Source organism: Oenanthe melanoleuca, chromosome 1 (genome assembly GCF_029582105.1).
Source record: "Oenanthe melanoleuca isolate GR-GAL-2019-014 chromosome 1, OMel1.0, whole genome shotgun sequence".
Classification (NCBI taxonomy): Eukaryota; Metazoa; Chordata; class Aves; order Passeriformes; family Muscicapidae; genus Oenanthe; species Oenanthe melanoleuca.
Genome location: NC_079333.1, coordinates 33,139,232 through 33,160,179, shown reverse-complemented (window position 1 = coordinate 33,160,179; position 20,948 = coordinate 33,139,232). Strand labels below are relative to the sequence as shown.

The 20,948-nt window shown below is 35.9% G+C and overlaps 1 protein-coding gene across 15 annotated transcripts in view; it reads right to left on the bottom strand.

Annotated features, from left to right (window-relative positions):
* The window catches only part of DLG2 (discs large MAGUK scaffold protein 2), a 963,673-nt gene that overhangs the window by 208,514 nt on the left and 734,211 nt on the right, over nucleotides 1-20,948 (bottom strand). For 14 of the 15 annotated variants that reach the window (XM_056503649.1, XM_056503680.1, XM_056503673.1 and 11 more), the window contains 2 exons: nucleotides 10,397-10,465; nucleotides 256-412 (listed from right to left, as the gene is read on the bottom strand). In XM_056503649.1, the coding sequence (XP_056359624.1) occupies nucleotides 256-412; nucleotides 10,397-10,465 (226 nt within the window). The remainder of the gene's footprint in view (nucleotides 1-255; nucleotides 413-10,396; nucleotides 10,466-20,948) is intronic. The other variant, XM_056503689.1, reaches the window with a different exon arrangement.

Below are 20,948 nucleotides of genomic sequence, written 5' to 3'. Positions count from 1 at the left end.
GTGTAGGTGTGCAATGTGCTTAGGTCCTCCCTGCAGTGTCACCTTAATGTAGGTAGCATTAAGCAGTGAAAAGTCTCATTTCCAGCCAAATGCAAGTAAGCCCAAGGGCAAAAAAACCCCGAAGTATTGAGGAATAAACTGTTTGCAGCTTATATTTCCCAACAGGGAAACAAGAAAGACTTGTGTGTGCCCCTAGCAGTGCAGACAAAGCACAAGAAGCAGTAGGTGCTCAGGGCAGCCAGGAGAAGCACTTACAGATAAGATCTGGTCCCCTCGCTGCAGCTCTCCGCTGAGATCCGCCGGCCCGCCTGCCAGGATGAACGACACGAAAATGCCTTCCCCGTCTTCACCTCCCACTATGTTGAAACCAAGTCCTGTGGAGCCCTTGTGCAGGATGATTTTTCGAGGCTCTCTGTATAGAAACAAAGTGATAATGTTTAGGCACTCAAACCTCTTACTGTGTATGCATATTATATTTTGCCTAAGACACAATGGCCTGCTATTGCCTATAGAAACCATGCAAGAAATGACAAAGCTGTTAACTGGTGAACAGACAAGATAGGCATCAACCAGCATTTTTTTTTTCCTCATGGAATTCAAGCATCTCTATTAATTTTGCCCCATTGGAGTAATCTTCACTATGTTAAGTGACAAATTTATGAAAAGGAAAAACAAAACACTGAATATATTTAATAATCTAATTTATAGCATAGTGCATATCCAGGTAGAATCAGTCCTTATATGGTACCTTTTTATTTTAAGTTCTAGTCATGCTTTTGCAAGAAATAAACAAAGAAAAAACTTACAACTCAAAGCAAAGCAATGGTAGTTGTGTTTGATCCTGACAGATTCAGAACAAATAACCTTTATATGATCAAGCTAATACAGCAGTATCTCATTAAAACTTTGGTTTGACATTTTCAGGATTGTACATTTGTTAAGCCACACTGCAGCTTTATCACTGAACCAGCCCAAGTGGTACCTGCTTTTGCTCTGCTAATTAAAAAAATATTAATTATGATAGAAATCCATAAATAATAACAGGTATATCTCACACAGCTGTTTTCATCTGTAAATTGAAAATATGACCCAGAGGATGTAAACATAACATGCAATTTACTGATGGGAATACTTATATCCAGAAATAGATAACTTTCCTAAGCAATCAAGGTAGCATCCTTGAGAAAGGGTCCCAAATATTCCTGTTCCCAATCTCTACATACAAGGCCTCAGAGCTGGCTCTCCCCTGGATACACAAGCATACACAAACACATACATACACACACACACTCCATGTTTATTGGTACTTACCCCATTTCAAATCCCTCTAACAATCTAATTTTCAGAAAAAGTGTAAATGATGTTAAATTATGATGTGTAAATTTTAAGCCCAGCCCTGCAAGTCTCCCAAACGTGTCTGTGACTCCTCCCATAGAAACAGGATGCTCTACTCATTCTTTTAGTTTACAAATAAAAGTTGCCAGCAACCAAAACAAACATTCTACAGAATGCTTCTTGTAGAAAAGATTCAATATTCCCTCCATATTATAGTGCAGTTCTGCATCACACAAATGGATCTTTTATTTCTGTTTTGTTTTAAAGAACAGAGAAAACAAGAAGAGAAGTGATTAAACTGGGGGATGCCTTATTTGATATGAGTTTAATCTTATAGATACATGGAGACTTTACCTTGACATGTTGCTTCTGAAATCACAGGTATTTGCTAATCTTAGCCCATTGCTAATATTCAAATGGTATCCCCAACTTGACTATGATGTTAAAATAACATCTCAGCTTTCTGAAACTGAAGTTTCGTATTTTTGAAAGAGAAGAATAAAACATGGTATTAGTCCTACTCTGTATGGTCCTTCATCTCTTTGACTTAAAGTTTAACACTGTAAAGTCAGAATACAGTTAAAGATACAGCTGTGAGCAAAAGATATATTGTACTGAGTTGTGTATTTTTGATGTATTTTTAAGAATCAGAAAATAAAGGTAGAGTTTGTTTTCTTTTGCATCACTGCTTTTGATTTGCCTTGTAGCAACTCCTTTAACACCTTGTTAAATATATGCAGAGTAGACATAAATGGGATCCAGAATCTAAGAAGTGTAAACAGGTTTTTAATTAGAAGTGTGGCCTGGGGGTTGAAGCAGAACTAGGACAGTGAGCTGAAAGTATGGTTTCTCTTCTCTGCTTAGCCCATGCACTGCTGAGTGTTCATGGCAACTCAACTGTTCCCCCAGCTTCAGCTTCCTCATCCACAAAATGATACAGTGACACTTGTCATCTTTGAGTCCTACATATCAGAAATACTCTGCAAGAGTTGAGCAACTGCCATTTATTATTTACCAGAATATTGAGGAAAAAGAGGCAGCAAAGTCAAGCCAATATATTTGCATGCTCTGCTGGTGAGAAATCAGAAGAGATCTTGTTCAAAATAAAAATGAGTATTTTCACATATGACAGGCAGCTTGGATCAAATAGTTGAAAGCCAGAGCCATGGGCAAAACTAGGTCAATACAACTGGGTATCCACTGAATAGTATGCTGTGCAGCTCAACAAAATGTTGGCCCAGTTATTAATCCCTGTCTCTGATCAAGTCAGCAGATTCATGGCTAAAATGCTGCCAGTGCTGTTTTATAATTCTGGCCTTTTGACAGTAAAATTCACATTCTGCTCTTGGATGATTATGTTTAGAGGAAGTTCACACAATAACAGGGAAATGTCAGCAGCTGTGATTAGAATGCAATGGTTTCTGCCCCTGCTCTTTTACCTAATCAGGTCATTTAGGTCATGACTCAGATTTGGCTGGATAGAGGCTGACCATCCTTAAAATGTCTTCTTATTTCTTTCAAATCTGAGTACTCTGCAGAATCTGAAAGGTGGACTCAAGAACACATAAGTGCTGTTGTCATTACAAAAATAACCTTGAGCCATTACTGTACTGCAAAAGCTATAGGAAGTAGAATGTATATGCCAACTCACCTTAATATAATAAATATGATTTTAAAAATATGTAATTGTTCACACTTGTGTAGTATACTTCCAATGACAACCAAAAAAGGCTTATGGTAGCAAAAAAGTTGATATAAAATTTATGAAGTAGGAAAAATATTTCCTAAGGAAACCAACTGCAATACCAGCCACTGTCCCTGTGATCTTTTAGGAGTGATATATATTTTATAAGTTACAGTCAACCCTTAATATGATATTTAGGGAAGTCTAAGAACAGCTGTTCAAATTTTTCTTGAATTAGGAAAAATTCCTTTCCTTCTGTTAAAAATCTTTATGAATGCAGTTCAAGTACAAATGAGAGAACTCAAGACAAAATCTGTAAAGGAGGTAATGGAACCACTTAAAGATGACATAATTGAGAAGTGAAAGAGAAGTATCTCAAATGTGAATGATGCTTGCTTGTAGTTAATGCACTTAGAATGCTTCAGAAAACAGCAACTAAGGCAGAACTTACTTTAAAATGGGTGTGATTTGGCATTGAACAGGCTCCCCAGGGCACTGATCACAGCACCAGCCTGACAGAGCTCAAGGAGCATTTGGACAATGCTCTCAGGCACATGGTGTCACTCTTGGGGATGTCCTGTGCAGGGCCCAGAGCTGGACTCAGTGATTCTTGTGGGTCCTTTCCAACTCAGGATATTCTGTGATTCTATGAAAATGTTTTATATGGAGCCAGTAGATGGCACTCTGTAGCTACCCTGGAAAAAGGAGCAGTCTGACATCCAGTGTTTCTGAAATTCATGTTTCAGCCTCCAGCTTTAACTATTTATCCCATTTACAATTTCTTCTGTGATAAATACAGCTGAAGGTAACTTTGTAGGTGCTAACAAAGTGTACTAGCACTTTAATTTGGTGTATGCATGTTTTATACCCTCCTGCAGCTTTATACCACACACAAACAGAGCAGAGCAGCAGGGGAAATCAAGCAGAAATTAGAAAGGAGTGTGAGATGAAAACATTCCTGGACTGACAGAAGGCAGCAGAAGGAAGGGGGGAAAAAGAGAAGGGAATAAAGAAAGAAAAGAGGAAAGAAGAGGGAAATCAGAATAAAGGGAGACAGTGGCTCTGTAAAGGAAAACAGGGAAGGAAATAAAAAGGTAGGGAAAGAAGAGAGGAAGATTTACTTTAATAGATTCAGGAGTAAAGGAGCAAATAAAGTGCTGCAATCCACACAAATTTACAGACTGAGAAATCAATGGCAGAATCAATTTGGATGGACTTGGTTACTTGCTTTAGGGAATGCATCAGATCAGATTCTGTAAATCACATTATAAATTGCAGGCCTGATATAAGAGCAAAGGATTACTAAATTAATATTTGAAAACAATAAGTAGTAACAAACCAGAGCAGATAAAATGTCAACACTTAAGAAAATGTCTTCTGTCATAAAAATACAACGACCAAAAATAAATCAAAGTGCAGCATTTCTCTCCTCAACAGTTTTTTTTGGTTTATGAATGTTTAATTTGATCACTATCTTGAAAACAGCAAGTGCTTTTTATTTACTACGTTTGTACTGAATATTTGATCAGTTTACTTTTAACAAACAGAAAATTAAAAAATGTAACTATTACTATAATTCTTCTATAGACTGGAATCCATAGTAATTATAGATCTAATTTAAGAGATTAAAACTGGACTGATAAATGATGGGGAAGTGCTTTCTAAAAACAAGTAATTCTTATAATAATTAACTGAAAGAAAATCCATGATTAAATTGATTATTTTGTGCTGCTGGCAACATTAAAGAAAAGAATCAGTTTTAGTATTCATGTCAATTGACACAGCTCTGTCTTTCTGTTTCTTTTGTACCATCTATAAAATCGGAGTGCTGACACAGTTTTGTGCTTTCTGAAATACCTACAGAAATATTAAGCAATACTGGGTGCTTTCAAATATCAGACCCTAGGGATTTCTTCAGTTTTATACAATCAATCATCTGCAGAGGCTTAGAAATATGGCTTTGATCTTGATTTGGCTGCAGTTTTTTGTTGTTTTGGCTTTTAAATTTTTTTTTCTTTTTGTTGTTGTTGGTTTTTGCCTTCCCTCCTCCCCACAACCTGCCATTTTCTTCACAAAGGATGTTGAAACCATACATCAATTCATGCATATGTTGCATTGGTGTTATAGTAATACAAATCACAGAAAGCCCTGAAGAATATTTATCTTATTGCTTGCATTAGGGTAGCATCAATATACAACTCAGGGCCCACAATCTTTCTACAAATATAGTACATGAAAACCCATCCCAGCTACTTGAATCAGTAAGAAGCAGGAGGGAAAGTTGTATTATTTGGGTAAAGTAACATTAGTGTATCAGGGAGAAGAGCACACAGGGGATAGGACAATGGGAAATGGTTTCAAACTAAAACAGGGAGGCTTTAGATTAAATATTAGGAAGAATATATCTGCTGTGAGGCTGGTGAGGCACTGGCACAGGTTGCCCAGAGAAGCTGTGGATGCCCAACCCCTGGAAGAGTTCAAGGCCAGGCTGAATGGGCATTTGAGCAACCTGGTCAAGTGGAAGATGTCCCTGCCCATGGCAGGGGTGGGACTTGGACCAGATGATCTTTAAAGTGCCTCCCCAGCCAAGTCACTCTGTGATTCTCTGAAAGAACCCACCTCAAATCTAAGGCAGCAAGGCCCCTTCTCCTGAGCAGTAGAAATATGTTTGGCTTCTGAAATGCACAGTGTGAGCACTGAGTAACCTTAGAGTCATTTGGCTAATGAAGCCATTTCTTTTCCACAACAAGAATTCTAGCTTTCCTCTTGTGCTTCAAAAACTTCTGATAAATAGCTGTGTGTTCATTTCTGGCAAGTAAAGGTACATGCCAGTGTGTGTGATCATTTAAAATCCGATTAATCAAACAAGAGATAATATAAAATTCTTAGTAGTTAAGGCCTGAAATATTCACACACATCTTTTTAAAAGGCTTTGAGTTTTGGTGAGACCAAGCTTTCTTTATAAAGATTTTCTTTCATTTTTCCATCACTTTTCTTTCATACTTCTACAACTCCTGTTTCACACATAAGAAAAATCTGTCTGTACTGCTCTCATCTATTGTTTTATTCCAACATCACTTCTATTGCATCTTGGCTTTTACTTTTCCCCTGGCTATTTATTGTGATGCGAAACAGCTGCACCCCTTGCTTTCCTCCCCATCCCTCCCTCTCCTTTGCCTTTGTTGCAGGGACTAAAGCACCAGGACCTGGCAGTGCTAAGGAGATACAGACCTGTTCCCAGTCCTTCACCACCAGTGTCACACCTGACCCTGTGACGTCTGGTCCCTGAGAGTGACTTCAATTAGTGTCATCCTATTTTCAATTAGGATTGAAAATAGCAAAAATAAGGAAGCTTTCCTCTATCTACTGCTTTCACATTGAGGATCACAGTGCAGAGGGGTAACTTTACCTGCATAAACTGAAACAATGTTTGGCCTTCTAATTGATTAGTGACTCATTTCATTTTACCAAATATTGGTATATTAACAACTAAGCACTCAGCCTTTAATAAGATGTACATTTATCAGATTAGGTAGCAAAATATAACTTTGTCTACTGAAGTTAACTTTTCTGCTTGAAGCAAGTATTTTGTCCATTTATTTGACTATAGATTCCTTGGCATTTCTTGTTCATTGAACATGTAAAAGCAATGGTTTACTCTAATTTTAATACTGACTACAATTTTAATGTGCTTATTCTGCAAACATCATGCCTAAATTATCACAAACTTTTAAGTATACATAACAGGAGGAACTCCTACTGGGAGCCAGGCTTCAACCTGACTGATGCATGTGTGATTGCACTGGGTTATATTTTGCAACTGGTTTTGCTCAGCAGGAAGACCTCTGGACTTCAGCAATCTTCCATTTTATCTTTTATAGAGAAATTAAAGCCTGCACACCAGGACAACTTTTCTGCTTGCAGATAGCAAGATGGAATTGGCATACAGGAATAATCTTTCTGATTTGAAAAACTGCTCTGCATTTTTACCATGACACTTGACATTTCCTTCAAAATGCACAGTAGTCTCTCTCCTGGGTTTGAGAAATCTCATTGATTTTTGGAGAGATAATGTAGGACAGCTAATACACTCTTTAGTTCTATAAGAGTTATGATTATTCTTGTCTGCTTGTTCATTTATCTCTCTTCCCTATTCCAGGAGGTATATAATTTACATGCTAATAAACAAAATAAATCCTGAAAACTGCATCTCTGCACCACCTGCTACACCCAGCAGAGACAAGTCCATATGAGAAAGGTTTGCTTTGCATCATGCTTTTAAAAATACTGGCTCCCTATTGAAACTGCTGTTCTAAAAACTACTACTTACAGCATTCAATTGCTCTATTTACCACGAATGCTCCAGCTTTACAGTTCATAAACAAAGCTGAATGAGATGGAACTGGTGAGAAGCAACAGAATTGCACTACCAGGAGACAGGAAGTATTCAAATGCTCAGAGAATACCTAAAAATAGCAGTGCCTCTAAGCCATGTTTCAAAATATCAATACTTGCTGCTAGTAGCAAGCATCTGAAATTACTTTACAGAAGACACTTCTGAAACAAAAGGCATTCTGTAATATCTGTCCTATCCAGAATAAAAATTCTTATCCTTAGTCATGGTTCAAATGCTGTTTATTTATATATAAATATTTTATATCTATTTCAGATGCACAGACACATTGATAAGGCAAAAAGACTATCAAATAAGCTGAAACTCCAGTTTCTAAGAGTTGGCTGGTAGCATACAAAATTAAATTTAGTGGGGATGCCAAAAGCAGAGAAAATAGCTGTCAGACATCACTAACTTTAAAGCTTTGTGTGCTAGTATGGCATGATTTAAAAAAAAAATAGGGCTGTTTTCAACCAATATTTTTCCTATTTTGGATAGTCACAGCTTAGCTTATTCATTAAAATCACTTAAAAAACCTCAAAACAACAGTATTTTCAAATTCAAACATTAGAGTTTTTTTGTTTTTAAAACTATGCAAATAAAACATTAGGGAAGTTGCTAATGATGACCTCAAAAACCTCAGAAGTTCATGCCTTTATATACAAAATAAATTCATACACCTCATGCGTGGTTATTACACTGTGAAGAATATATGACTTGACTATAAGGGAAAAATAATCCTCAAAGTTTTTATTTATTTTTCCCATGTGGTCACTCATTTTATTGCTGGACATGAAGTCCAAAAAAGCCCTCTCTAATAAAAAAATAAATTGTTTAATGTTGCTGAAAAAAAGCTATTCAGGTCTTTAAAAATCTATTCTGGCCAGCTCTATTATCACATATTCAACAGTATGGAAAAGACTAAATGCCAGCAAATGCAATTCCCTCTGTATTTCTTTAACCCTTCCAAATTTAATTTTTCCTTCACAGAACCTAATAATTTATATCAGTTCAGTGACCTCAGTCAGTCAGAGAGAGCCAGCATGCAGGGTACAAATGTCAGTGTGTGCCAGGGATGCCTTGCAGGTAAAAGCAGCTGTTTAAAAAGTGCATCTCAAAAGCAATACAGTGATTCTCCTAAATACAGGATTCTACACAGCTCCTAAATGAGAAAAATAACTTTGTTTTGTCCTCCAATTCTATTAGCTGTAAACATGCTTAGCAGCATGGACTCCACAAAAACAGAACAAATTGAGCTTTAACCTAATGAAATATTTATGGCTGAGCTGATTACTCATTTTTGCTCAGCAGTGGAATAGGCTAACGGTCCCACTTTCCTATCTGAAATGAAATATGATGCAGTGTGAGTTGATTAGCAATAATTACAAGCTGATGTTCTTCTACCTCCTGAACAACAGGAGACCTGTGGTATCAATGGCAGATTTTTTGCACTCTAGTGATTCACACACAATATATGGAAGTTGTCTGTGTGGCCAGTACAGATTCTGCATTTTATCTAAAAAATCATTTCGACAGATTGATTTCCAAATTTAAGTAGGAGTTTAAAACTACAGGATGATTGTTGAATTGGTCCAGTAGACCAAGCCAGAGACATCATAATAGAATCTCCTTCCTTAAATCTCAATTGAGTAAATTATTCTTTTCTTCCCCTTCTTTTTCACCACCCAAATTGTTCCTGAAGTTCAGTTTTATTTCAAACATCAATTTATTCATGAGATGATTTGAAGAAAAGTCAGGGGAATTTATTATGACTCTCTCTGGATTAGGGAGAGAAAGAAAAAAAATCTAAAAGGAGGGGGTTTAAGCACTAAGACTGCTTGTCCAGGACTTGAGCAATCTCCACAATAATGATGGTCACAGTTTCACCAGACAAGATCCTGAGCAACCTGATCTACCTTACAACTGGTCCTGTTTTGAGCATGATGGCTGGGTGATGATGAGGGCTTCATTTATAGAACTGTTTTCCAGATGATAGCCCTTGAGCCACATGCACTTTTCCTGCACAATTCCATTAGTTCAATCTAATTTTCAATGAATAATTACCATAGCTGTTTTGCATATTTTAAATGATCATATTTTAAAATCATAGATCTAGATAAGAAATTATAAATTGAGACTCTTGAGAAAACCATTTCAGGCTTCACTTAGGACAGGATTATTTTACACATTGACCATTTTATTTTCTGACTGCACCCCAGTACAATTGTAATGGAAACCAAAAGACAACATGATGACATCTTTCCTCCATGAAAACTTTATAGTCTCTTTTTTAGCACAAAAAAGAAAAGCTTTGAAATATGAACTGAGAGCAGCCAATGGTAAGTTACTACCCATGCCTACAGCATTCCACACTTCTAGGGGAGGGGATAAAAAAGAATTGACATTTTTTAGACTATGCCAGTCAGTGCAAAGAAAAACTGTGTTCCTGTGCTAATAATCAGCCTTTCTAATACTGTAAAGATGCAAGAATATTATCTCTAATTGTGAATTATTCACATTTTACACCACTGCCTTCATTAAAATTAAGGCAGCTGTGCCCTCAGAGCTGTGTTCTACAATTAACACACTCATGTACACAGACATTCACCAGCACATGATTAATATTTTCTATCAGTACTTCTTCAACACTGGTTTGTCCAAAAGAACTCAAGCATACATTAAGAAAACAGAGTAAGACTTCACTGGACTTTTCCATGATTAGTGGGAAGATTTTACAGATAACACAAGTAAATATGAACACTAGTCAAGTGAGATGAATTGAAGAAATGGTATCCAATATATCTCCATGACAGATGCTCTCGTCTCCATGAAAACCAAACCTTTCAGTGGAAGTACCAGGAAAGGATCAGCACTAATTCGAAACTCCATTGCTGCATCTCACAGACTCGAACACCTAATGAACATGTGGGTAGCTCAGTGGTATCTGACACCTCTAGAGCAGCTTTAACAGAGAATCATCTTACCCTTCCACAGAAATGGTCCGCTGCAAGCTCACTGTGGGGGGACGCGTTGCAGTGCTGTGCTGGGAGTGACTGTACGGCCAGGGAAGAACAAAGAGAAGCATTTGTTAAAGAAATAGAAGTTTATCCTGCTCTTATTGTCTCTAGCAGCTGAGCTAATGCCAAAATAGATACAACAATCAGATTGTTTTACACGTGTCTAAAGCATTTGGATTTCAGTGGTGCTCATCTGTTCAAAAAGAGCTTAATTGTACAATCTCTCTTGTTTAAATTCAGCTTTCATTTCTCATTAAGAGCAGAAAATTAAGATAATAACATCCCCTTATCTTTCCTACTCATTTGAAAAATACATATATATTCACACACAGTTTAGTAATTTTAAATAACTTAAATGCCAATTATTCCACTAAATATACTAAACATACAATGCAAATTTAATTTCAGAGCAAAAGGTAAAACAGCAAATGATAATGTAATCAATCTAATTCTCTGTGTTTCCCATTAAAAGAGGACATGCATTCCTTAGAATTGCACCTTGATATAACTTCAACACTAGCTCTATCATATTTTAAGCAGTTTGAGTCTTTCCACATGGATTTTTATTAATCTAGGACATAACACTTAGGAAAAAACATGATATTTTTTCTATAGCAAAACACAGACACTCTGAAAAAAAATATTAAAAAGCCTGAGGCCTAATGGCTTTTCATATGTTATACTGACATGACTAAGACACCTGAATAATAATAATTATGTTAAAACTACACAGTATGTACTAATTTCAGTATTATGCTGTGTTATAATAGTATTGTAAATACACATGGGTAAAACAGAGCACCAGTTTTGTGATAATAAATTGTACTTCTCATCCAAGACAACCTGTTTAAATAAAATATTATAAAGCAGAAGCATCTTGGTGTATTTTCTGATTAGTTTAAATGACTACAGCATATAGTGAGGCCCAGTATTAATAATGCAAAGTGCACAATAAAAATAAATCTTTATGTCAGTTTTATATCACTAATTCTAATAACTGAAGGACTTTATCTTGTTTTCAAGCTTTGCATATAAGTCAAACTGCTTGTTGAGAAGCAACATATCTTATTTGCAATAAAAGCTACTTCATTTGACAGTAGAGATCAACAGATCTATTTTACATGAATTTTATCCTGTAGCATGCTCAATACAGAAAAGATGATTGACAGAAAAGATGCCTTTTTTGTTTTTTTTTTTTTAGTGTATCTCATGGAGTTGTGATGCATGTCACTGGACAAACAAAAGTCCTGCTGCCTCCTGGAATCTTCTGTTGTGACAACTGTGCTTTTGTTTTACGTTAGTAAATTATTCATCCTTATTGAGAAGGTTTCAGAAGGTTTGTGGAAAGTATATTCCCCTTCTAAGAGGAGCTGCAGAGCTTTTAACCTGTTTTATAGCAAAACTTATTTAGAAGTATTGTAAGTTTCTGGGATCATGGTGTGAACAGAATAGGTGAGTTGGACAAACACTGCAGAATATTATATGAACAGTGGTTAAAATTTCACATTAAGTTTGTACAAGGAACTTTACACCCCACTCCTGCCAAGTGAGTGGGCTCATTTATCTGCAATATTCCACCCATTAGAAAACCTTTTCCAAATCTAGGGATTTGTGACACAATATTCAAATGAGCCCTCACCTCCTTTCATGAAAATAGTTCTGAACTGTGATATGAAAACTCATTTTCTTTTACATAATTATAAAAAAATCAAGTTTGATGCTTGATATAAGCTTGTGCCTTCTAAGGTATCATCGTGAATATAATGGAACCTTAAAGTCTAAAATGCAGTTTAATCTTTGCTTGACACAAGTTGCTATTGGAGACAGAATAATAGTCTGATATGATTCCTAGCTGACATACTGAAAAGATGATCTCCTGGTGAATTCTATCAAACTGATGGAACCAGCATAAAGAAGCTGTTTTCATCAAATACTTAATACACTTGTGCATTTGCACAGGTCTTTTGCAACATAGAAGAACTAAAGCTTTTGAGTTTCTGCTACCAAAACTTTCTGTGATGAATGCCTAAACATATCCCTATTGATATGTAAGTGGCATAGTTTTAAACTGACAGATCAAAGTATTCAAAGATTGAAATTTAGGCTTGTAAAGATGCTACCATTTCTTTGAAATGATACAGAATGAACCTCCTACTAGTTTTACTGATATAAAGTAACAATATTTCCATATACTACCCAGTACTACAGCCACACAATATGGATTTTCCCTGAAGAAAAGAATCTTACATCCTGTAAAAGACCAGCTTTAACTTAAATCCATTTTATTTTAGTTTGTTGAGATAAGAGGAATATACTGTTCTTGTAAGACAATTCGTAAGAGTGAAGGAACAAAGAATGAGACTGTAAATTAATAATAAGATGCAAAACTGGGAGCAAAGAATCCAACCTCTCTTTTTAATGGGTTAAATTGCTTTTTTGTTTTCAACTTATTTTTCAGGTGAGGCAAACCATTTCATGGCTTCATTAAATACTAAAAATAGAGCAGCCTGGTGTCCATGTATTTTTTAAAATGCTTATTATGAAAATAACAATACCAGTAAATATAATAGAAACAAAAAGGTGAGTAGCCAGTCTCCTTAGTTTTAATTCTGCTCTAGGCCATGAAAGCTCTGAAGGCACTTCTGCTGTGTGGGTGATGCTAAAACTGGAGGCAGCATCAGAAACCCTTCTTTCCCCAAAGGGATCAGATGAACCACCACCTTCCCCTCCCAAATGACACTTTCACCCTTACACAACACACCAGTGAAACCTTTATCTGGGATGAAACAATCATGTTAGGGAAATATTTATTGTGTTTTAAACTTCTATAATGCAAAAATATGGACAAGCCCCATGAAGGGATCAGACTGCATGATGTTTCAGTTCATCCCAAAGCCTGCTTATTGCATTGAAAGTAGAAGAAATAAGATTGTTACAATCCAAAATTTTTCCTCTTCTCTTTTGGATAAAACCAAGATACACTGTCTTTACAAAGAGAGTACTAGAAAAGTCATTAGCTTTCCTCTCTCAACCCTCAACTTCTATCAACAAAGAACAGCTGTCTTCTATTTGCTATAGACCTGATTTAGGAAACCTTTTGTTTCCATATATCTTTATTTTGACAAGTCAAAACTGACAGCATTAAAGTTATTTGCTTCCTAAATCAATTGACCTGCAACTTCTCATAAAGAAGCAGTAAAACAGCTGTGGCACAGGCTGGGTAGAGACCTCTCTGAACACTGGCTTTGGAGCAGCCATTCTTCAGCTCCCAATTCTGAAACTGCCACACAGAAGAAAAATATACAAACTCCATTTGTCTATCAATATGTTGTCTGCAGGAAAAAAATTCAAACAACAACAGCAAAACCAAACCCAAAACTAGAGCTCTGAGTTCTCTGTCATTCACAACACTAAAACAGAAAAGAGTGATAAATGCAGTGTTGAAAAAATTTCACTGTAGACCGGTGAAGGGAACGCTAATTCTGTTTGTTTTCCTGATGTATTCTCAGCGTGTTGTTTCTTATGTCAAGGATTGAAGGTAGCACTGCAGTTGTTTATAAAGCTTCCAAGCCTTTGATTTGATGGATGTAAGAGTTTAGGAAGGCAACATGCTTTAATTCCATTAATGTGGAGTTCTAATTCAGCTCAGTGAAGTGAAACCAGCTTTCCCTGATGCTGCCAACAGCTCAACTCCTAACTTAAATGAGTTTTCGCACTCCTGTGGGATTAATTAGAAGACCAGAGATTGCTTTTTTTGGGCATTAATTTTATCTCAGCTACAAATGGTTTGATAATATCCAGTACTGACAGTTACTGACCCATATTAGAAGTGTCAAACTAACCAGACAGTTTCCCATCAGAGGCAAACAGGATACTTCAGGGAATAGGAAATTCAACCCTGCTATGTTCAGATCACCCTCAGGTAACAAAGCCAGACATGAAATGTAATGCTGTTTGTTTTCATGCACAGGCACATGCAGTGAGGATTTCAGCAGCACAAGTCAATTTTTAAAATAGCATCTGTGCATCTATTGTACAAGTAGCATTGTTAGGCTAAATAGCTACTCATTGGAAAACAGAAAAATAACAAAATTAAGGATTAGGCTGTCATTCTGCCTACAAATACGTAGAATAACACGTCGTCTCTATTCAGGATCTCTGAGGTAACTTCACTTGTACAACTAAAGCAAAAAAGGTTGATAACTTATTCCTCCCTTCCCCAAACAGTGTTCACAAAGAAGTGGTTAGCCACATTCTGTGACTTAAAGTATTTGAGTTATTGCAGCCTAAACTAGGATCATTTAGCAATAAGGAAGAATGCAAGGTGGAGCTGTGACTCAGAGGAATGCTTCAGCTCCTGGAATAAAGCTAATTATCCACCTTTGTTAGCAGTGTGCCTAAGTCAGGTACCTGATCTTCAAAGTGGTGAAACATCCACTGCCTTCAAATCTACTTCCTTATGGCTGAGGTAATTGCAGGAGATAATGATAACCTTTAAAATACAAAAATCTTCCTTATTTGAGAGGATTTGTTATTCTAGCTTGAGATCCGGTATTTAAAACAGCAGAAGTGGTTTAGAAAGATGTGGGGGGAGCTGAAAGTAATTAGGAATGCTGTTTAAAGGAGTAGAGTGGAGAGGATATATTTTTAAAGCAGTTCCACATGTAAAGTTCCCATGTAAGGTAAATACAGACTTAAAGAATTGTTAAGAACTCAGCGTTGAGTAGATTAGGGATATTGAGTGAAAACTGTTAGAAAAAACCAAATCCAATCTCAACTGATTATGTTCTTTATCAATATCTTCATATTTTTGGGCAAACCTTTGTATTTTTAGAAGTGGCATGCCTAAATCTCCACAGCATTCCAAGACATTCTATTATTGTTAAAAGTAAAGTTTAACTTTCTTACCAGCCTCAGTTACAATACTACTGTTGTTATTATTGCTATCATTATTATTTATGATACTGTAATGATTATGAAGAATGATAAAGCTCCTTCTGGGAGCTGAAATACTCCCTGATGAAGTTAGTTTGAAAATTATACCAGCTGAGGATTGAGGTATACATGGCAAAATATTTACAAGAAGTGAAAAACAAAAGGGATAATGGTAGAAGAAGGAAAATCCAACACTGTCAGTTGCTTAAGCTGTATTGGATGGAAATGATCCATGAACATAATACCTGATTTTGTCTCTAATTACAGCTGTGGAAGAGGATGTAGTGCTATTTTCATGAATTTAAACAGGGAACATTTAGAAACTGCAGGAAACTTCCTGTGGTGCTCTGCATGGCCTCCCAAGCACCTGCAGCTCAAGGTACCTGGTACCACACCCAGCACAATGCTGGGTTTGCAGTTCCTCGTGGAGAAGGCAGCTGTCACCCTCCTTCCTACTCTTTGGCACAATGCTCATGCACATCCACATCACTAATGCCTTTTGTCATACACTCAAATGTTGTACCTCGTTTCCTGTCATTATCACTCCCAATTCTCCCTTGCACTAGGGCTGCAGACACAAATTGAAATGAACTCACCTCAACCTCCATTCACTGTCACTGTCACCCTGTGCTGCTCAGGGTACAGAAGTGAGGTGTGAATCTGAGTGCAGAAGGAAGAGAAAGGCTGGGGAAAGGTGCTTAAAGGTTTGGTTTTATTTCTCACTACCCTACTCTGATTTAATTGAATTACTTTCCCTGAGTTGAGCTTGCTTTGCCTGTGATGGTGATTGATCTCTCCCTGGAAAGCAAGAATACATGCATACATATAGTCTTTCACAGGGACTACATAGCAAAATATCCATCAGCAGCTGCTCTGTGGCAGCTGCAACACCCAGCACTCACCACTGTCCCATAAACCCCACTTCTGATGGATTTCTAGGGCTGTGCAATAAAACACATTATTGCACTCAAACATTATTAGGTCTCAATGCAACTAACAATTAAAGTATGTGCACCAAACTTTCTTTGCAGTTTAAGCAAATGTCAAAAGACATTAGGAAAGGCTTGAAAAATGGGTCCATGTTTAAGGAACTTTGGCAAAACTTTGACAGAAATCAAGAGATAGCTCAGCAGCTTATAGGAAAATTCAGATAGGAAGAACAATATAAGATCTGCAATCCAACAATGCAAAATTGCAGATCAGACATGTATTTAACAGCTGCATTGTGGGAGGAAGATGGAAGACAAAAAAAGAAATTATTGGGTAAGTTTTCCAGTAAGAAAACCGATACTGCTGTCTAAAGGAAAAGCTCAACTATTCTACAGTGTGTGAATACATAATAAATTCTGAAATATTTTAAACTAGTAAATTATTCCTAACAATGCTAACAGGCAGCAAGCCTTGAGTCTCACAAAATGTTAAGACCAGAATTTTTAGATGACTTGGTTTATTGTCAACAGAACTGAAAGAAATGCATTTTTGTCAAAATAAAATTTTGTGGGAGATATGTACTGAATAAGAGTATAAGAAAAAAATGGTTAAGCAGACATTGAAAAATCTGGAAAACCTCACATCTTCATGTACTTTTCCACCACAGTCCACAGAAGTTTGCCTAAATTTAGGAATTCCACTTAAAAGACCATTGAGATCTGCCTTCAGGAATCAGACACTCCTAATTCCAATCCAGGATCCAAAAAAAGGGAGTATAATGTGATTTTAACACAGAACTCTGACAGAGCAATCATGTCATTAACAAAATGAACTTTCTTTGCACTTAAGATGACACATGAAAAATAATTAATATAACTTCCATACTACATCTGCTTGTTTTTTAGAGTAGGGAAATCACAGGTAAATAAGCCTAATGACAGACTTAAAATAACATCAACCCATTAAACTAATTTGCCCTAACTAGCCCTCTACATCCAAAGAAAAACAAGAACATAAAATTCTCCTTATGCTGGAGTCATTGCACGAAATTTTATGATAAAGTACATGGAAATTAAAGTGGTTTAAAACAGCAATGAAAAACTGTCTGATGGCAAACTGTACCACGCCATTATTAAACATTGCCATTATTAAAAAATTCTGTATTTTATGAGATTCTGTATCATTATATTTGAATAATAATTAAAAAAATCCTACAGAAATTTAAGTTTAATATTGTATAAGACCAAGTTCATTTTCTCTGTGCTTACTAACCTTCATGTGTGCATTGCACTGAATTACAGAGAAGGAATACATTCAGCTTCCACAGAAGTGGCTCATTAAAACAAATAGGACTATCACAACAGAAAGAGTATTAATTTACAATTTAAAATTTATTAGAAAAGCACACTCCATATTGCAGTTACTCCTGTTAATGTGTTTACTGCACCTGTGTGATACCCTGTGATAATGTTATCCCTCCTATCTGGATACACATTATCTCTGTGCAAACTAGGAATTTGGTAGAATATTTCTTTTTTTAAGAGAGCAGAGGTGAGAACGTAATCCCACATAAGCAGCTATTTAGTCTCACTTCCTCTGTCATTCAAAGCAGCCCAGCATGCAAGTGTGCATGTGCAGTTATGCCAAGCACAAACCCAATAATCCTAGAAAAAACAAAAAGAGAAAAAAGCAAACGCAGAAATAATGCAATGCACATAAACAACATTCCAACAGGATAAAAGACAAACAGCAGGGAATGGCAATTTGAAAATGCAGAAGTATAAACACTGTATTGTCAAAATGAAAGATGTGAAGTAATTCAACAGTTTAAGTTCTTCTGCTTCTAATCTAATCTATATGAACAGTGATTTTTGAATCATTTTAATTTGAGAAAAGCTGGACTTAGCCTTCCATGGGAAACACTGAGTGTCTTATACCATGGGGTCTAACAATCAAGTATACACTAAAACTAGATATGAAAAAATATTAAAACTGTATAAATTTTTCTCATTCTGGGGTTGCTCCCAGTGGAAGTGTCAAGCATAAGCATCTCCCAGAGAAGATGACTGTAATATTATCTAATTACACTAATAATTAATTTTGCCTGGCTTTGATTATAGGCCCTAGACTGGATTAGATGAATGATGCTACATTATTTATTTATATGTTCCATTATATCAATCCTTAGATTCATAAATTGACATATAAGCCACAATTTATTTAAAGATGGTTATTAAATTCAATCTTTGAAGTGATATTTAGCTAATAAGAGAACTGTGAAAGGAATTTATGGAGAAGTTGACTCTACATCTATAATAGTCATTAAGGTGAATTGTTTAGTTACAAGCTTAATAGATAAATCATCTGAGTAAAACATAGGAAAGTGTTCTTAAAAGGTTTCCAAAATTAGCAAGCATGTGTACACAACTGAGCTGCTACACAGTCAATTTGTGATCCTTCTAGTGGCTTATTTGACATCACTAAAATAAAATAGTTCAAGTCCTGAATAAAAGCCTGAGTTTCCTCTGCTGAAGTTTACAAATATTTCTTAGAGGTTAGGGATCATTCCTTATAATTACAACCTTCTCATCAGTGAGCCAGCAAACCCAAGGCTCTTGGTTTATCTCAAGGTTACTTTAGAATAGGCAGTAACCAATAACTATAGTATAAAAAGACACTGCCATGTTTCTTCTACATTCATGTTTCATTTCTTTATAAAGAGTTTCATCTAGAAGTTAAGTCTCTCTCTGCTGCTACCAACAAATTATTTCCCTCTGCAAGTACTGTTGTACTTTGGCCAGAACCAGTTGCACTGGGTCCACTGAGATTTAAAATATTGCTGCTTAAGAGAAAATATCTGAATAACAGACAGACAGTGATGCACAAGGAAACATGAATCAATCAATATAAATGGTCACAGTTGGATTTATACCAACAACTCATTTCACTTAGCTAGCACTATAACCAGAATTCCATTGTTTTTTAGCACTGTAAAAAGAAATAGCCACATGAGGAAGCTATTTTGGACACAAGTATCTTGTGTCCATATTTATCCCATGCACATGAACTAAGCTATCATTGCAGCATTTTGCTTCAGCTCTCCATGTGTTATTTTTGAAGAGAAAGCAGTTCTGCTGAAAACCTATGAGTACCTGAAATTAATGAACACTTCACACATATGAAATATGGATTACTTAGATGATAGAAAAAAACTCTGGAGGATAAGCCCATGCACTGGATGTTCATCCATATTTTCAAATCTTGGATTCACAAGATTGGCATGAAATTCCATGGCAATGGGTTCTTGTGTTTAGAATTCCTTTGATACACTACTTTATTACAAGTTCCACCTCTCTCCCAACATAGCAGGGAAGTCTATTTTAGAAAATACCTGTTCAAATAATTGCATTTTTTAACCTGTGGAAATTTACAGTTGGGTAAATACACATCTAGAAACCAAGTGAAGGTTCTGTTCTCAAAAATGAGAACTTTTCTACCCATGTTAAGTGGGGCAGTTTCATTCCTGTTTTATTCTTCAGGGTTAAAGACAGCCCTGAATACCTTCTACACCTTTGAGGTATCTAAAAATTTTAAATTTGTATCGTATTATTAAAGCTATGATAACAACTGTAGCTACAGAATCCTTTTATATACAAAAAAGAGATTGCTACACATCAGTCCCAAACAAAAACTATTTCCTATAAATGTGGATGAAGAATGTGCAAATTGGTGCTGGAAAAAATTAATTATTTTAATTTATGTACTTCACTGATGGCAACCCAGATCTGTTTCTTACAGTACATGTTATGATATGCACATCTCCAATTAAGAATAGACGTAAAACTGCCAGCATTTTAGAAAAGAAAATGCAACATAATTTTTTCTCACATCACACTTCATTTTATTCTCTGCATAGAGACTGGTCTAAGCCTTAAGGGATGAAATGCTAATATAATTAAAAATGAATTTATTAGGACTTTTTAAAATTAATTTTGCTTTTCTTGTTAGAAATATAAAAGGTCCTTACAATACAACCAGATTCCTGGATATTGGTTAATCAGACTATGAATCAACACTCCCAAGTCAAACGGTAGCTTCCAACGTTTGAACTCAAGCTGTCAAATTTTCAAAAAGAGAATTACATTGCTTTAAATTCATATGTACTCTACTAAAATTTGAAGTTGAACAAGGCACTCTTGATTTGTATTCTTTTTTTGCTGTTCCTTTTGGCAAGAGAGTCTGAAATATCCTAGCCTCACTGAGGATTTCTTAGGACCTTTGTAAAGTTATTTACTCTCTACATTTGCCATCTCCTTGTCTCTAAGAAAACAAAGATAAATGATATGTCCAGACTCTTAAAGTGATTGGAACAATATTAAGGTAGATAGGATGAAAGCTCTGTGCAAGCTGAAGAAATCCTGTCATTTTCCAAGCTGCATCAATACTGCATTTCTGTTAATTGAATCTAATGAAAATTATTTCTTTAATTTTAAAGTGGTAATGCAAGAATAGCAGAACTGGAAAATTTAAACATGAAAACATGAAAGAAATTAAAGAAAGCCAGTGTGAAAAATTACAGCATATTCTATTTTACTGCTCTATATGAAGAGCATATTTACATCAGTTTTATAAAAATCCCCTTTCTTATTATATA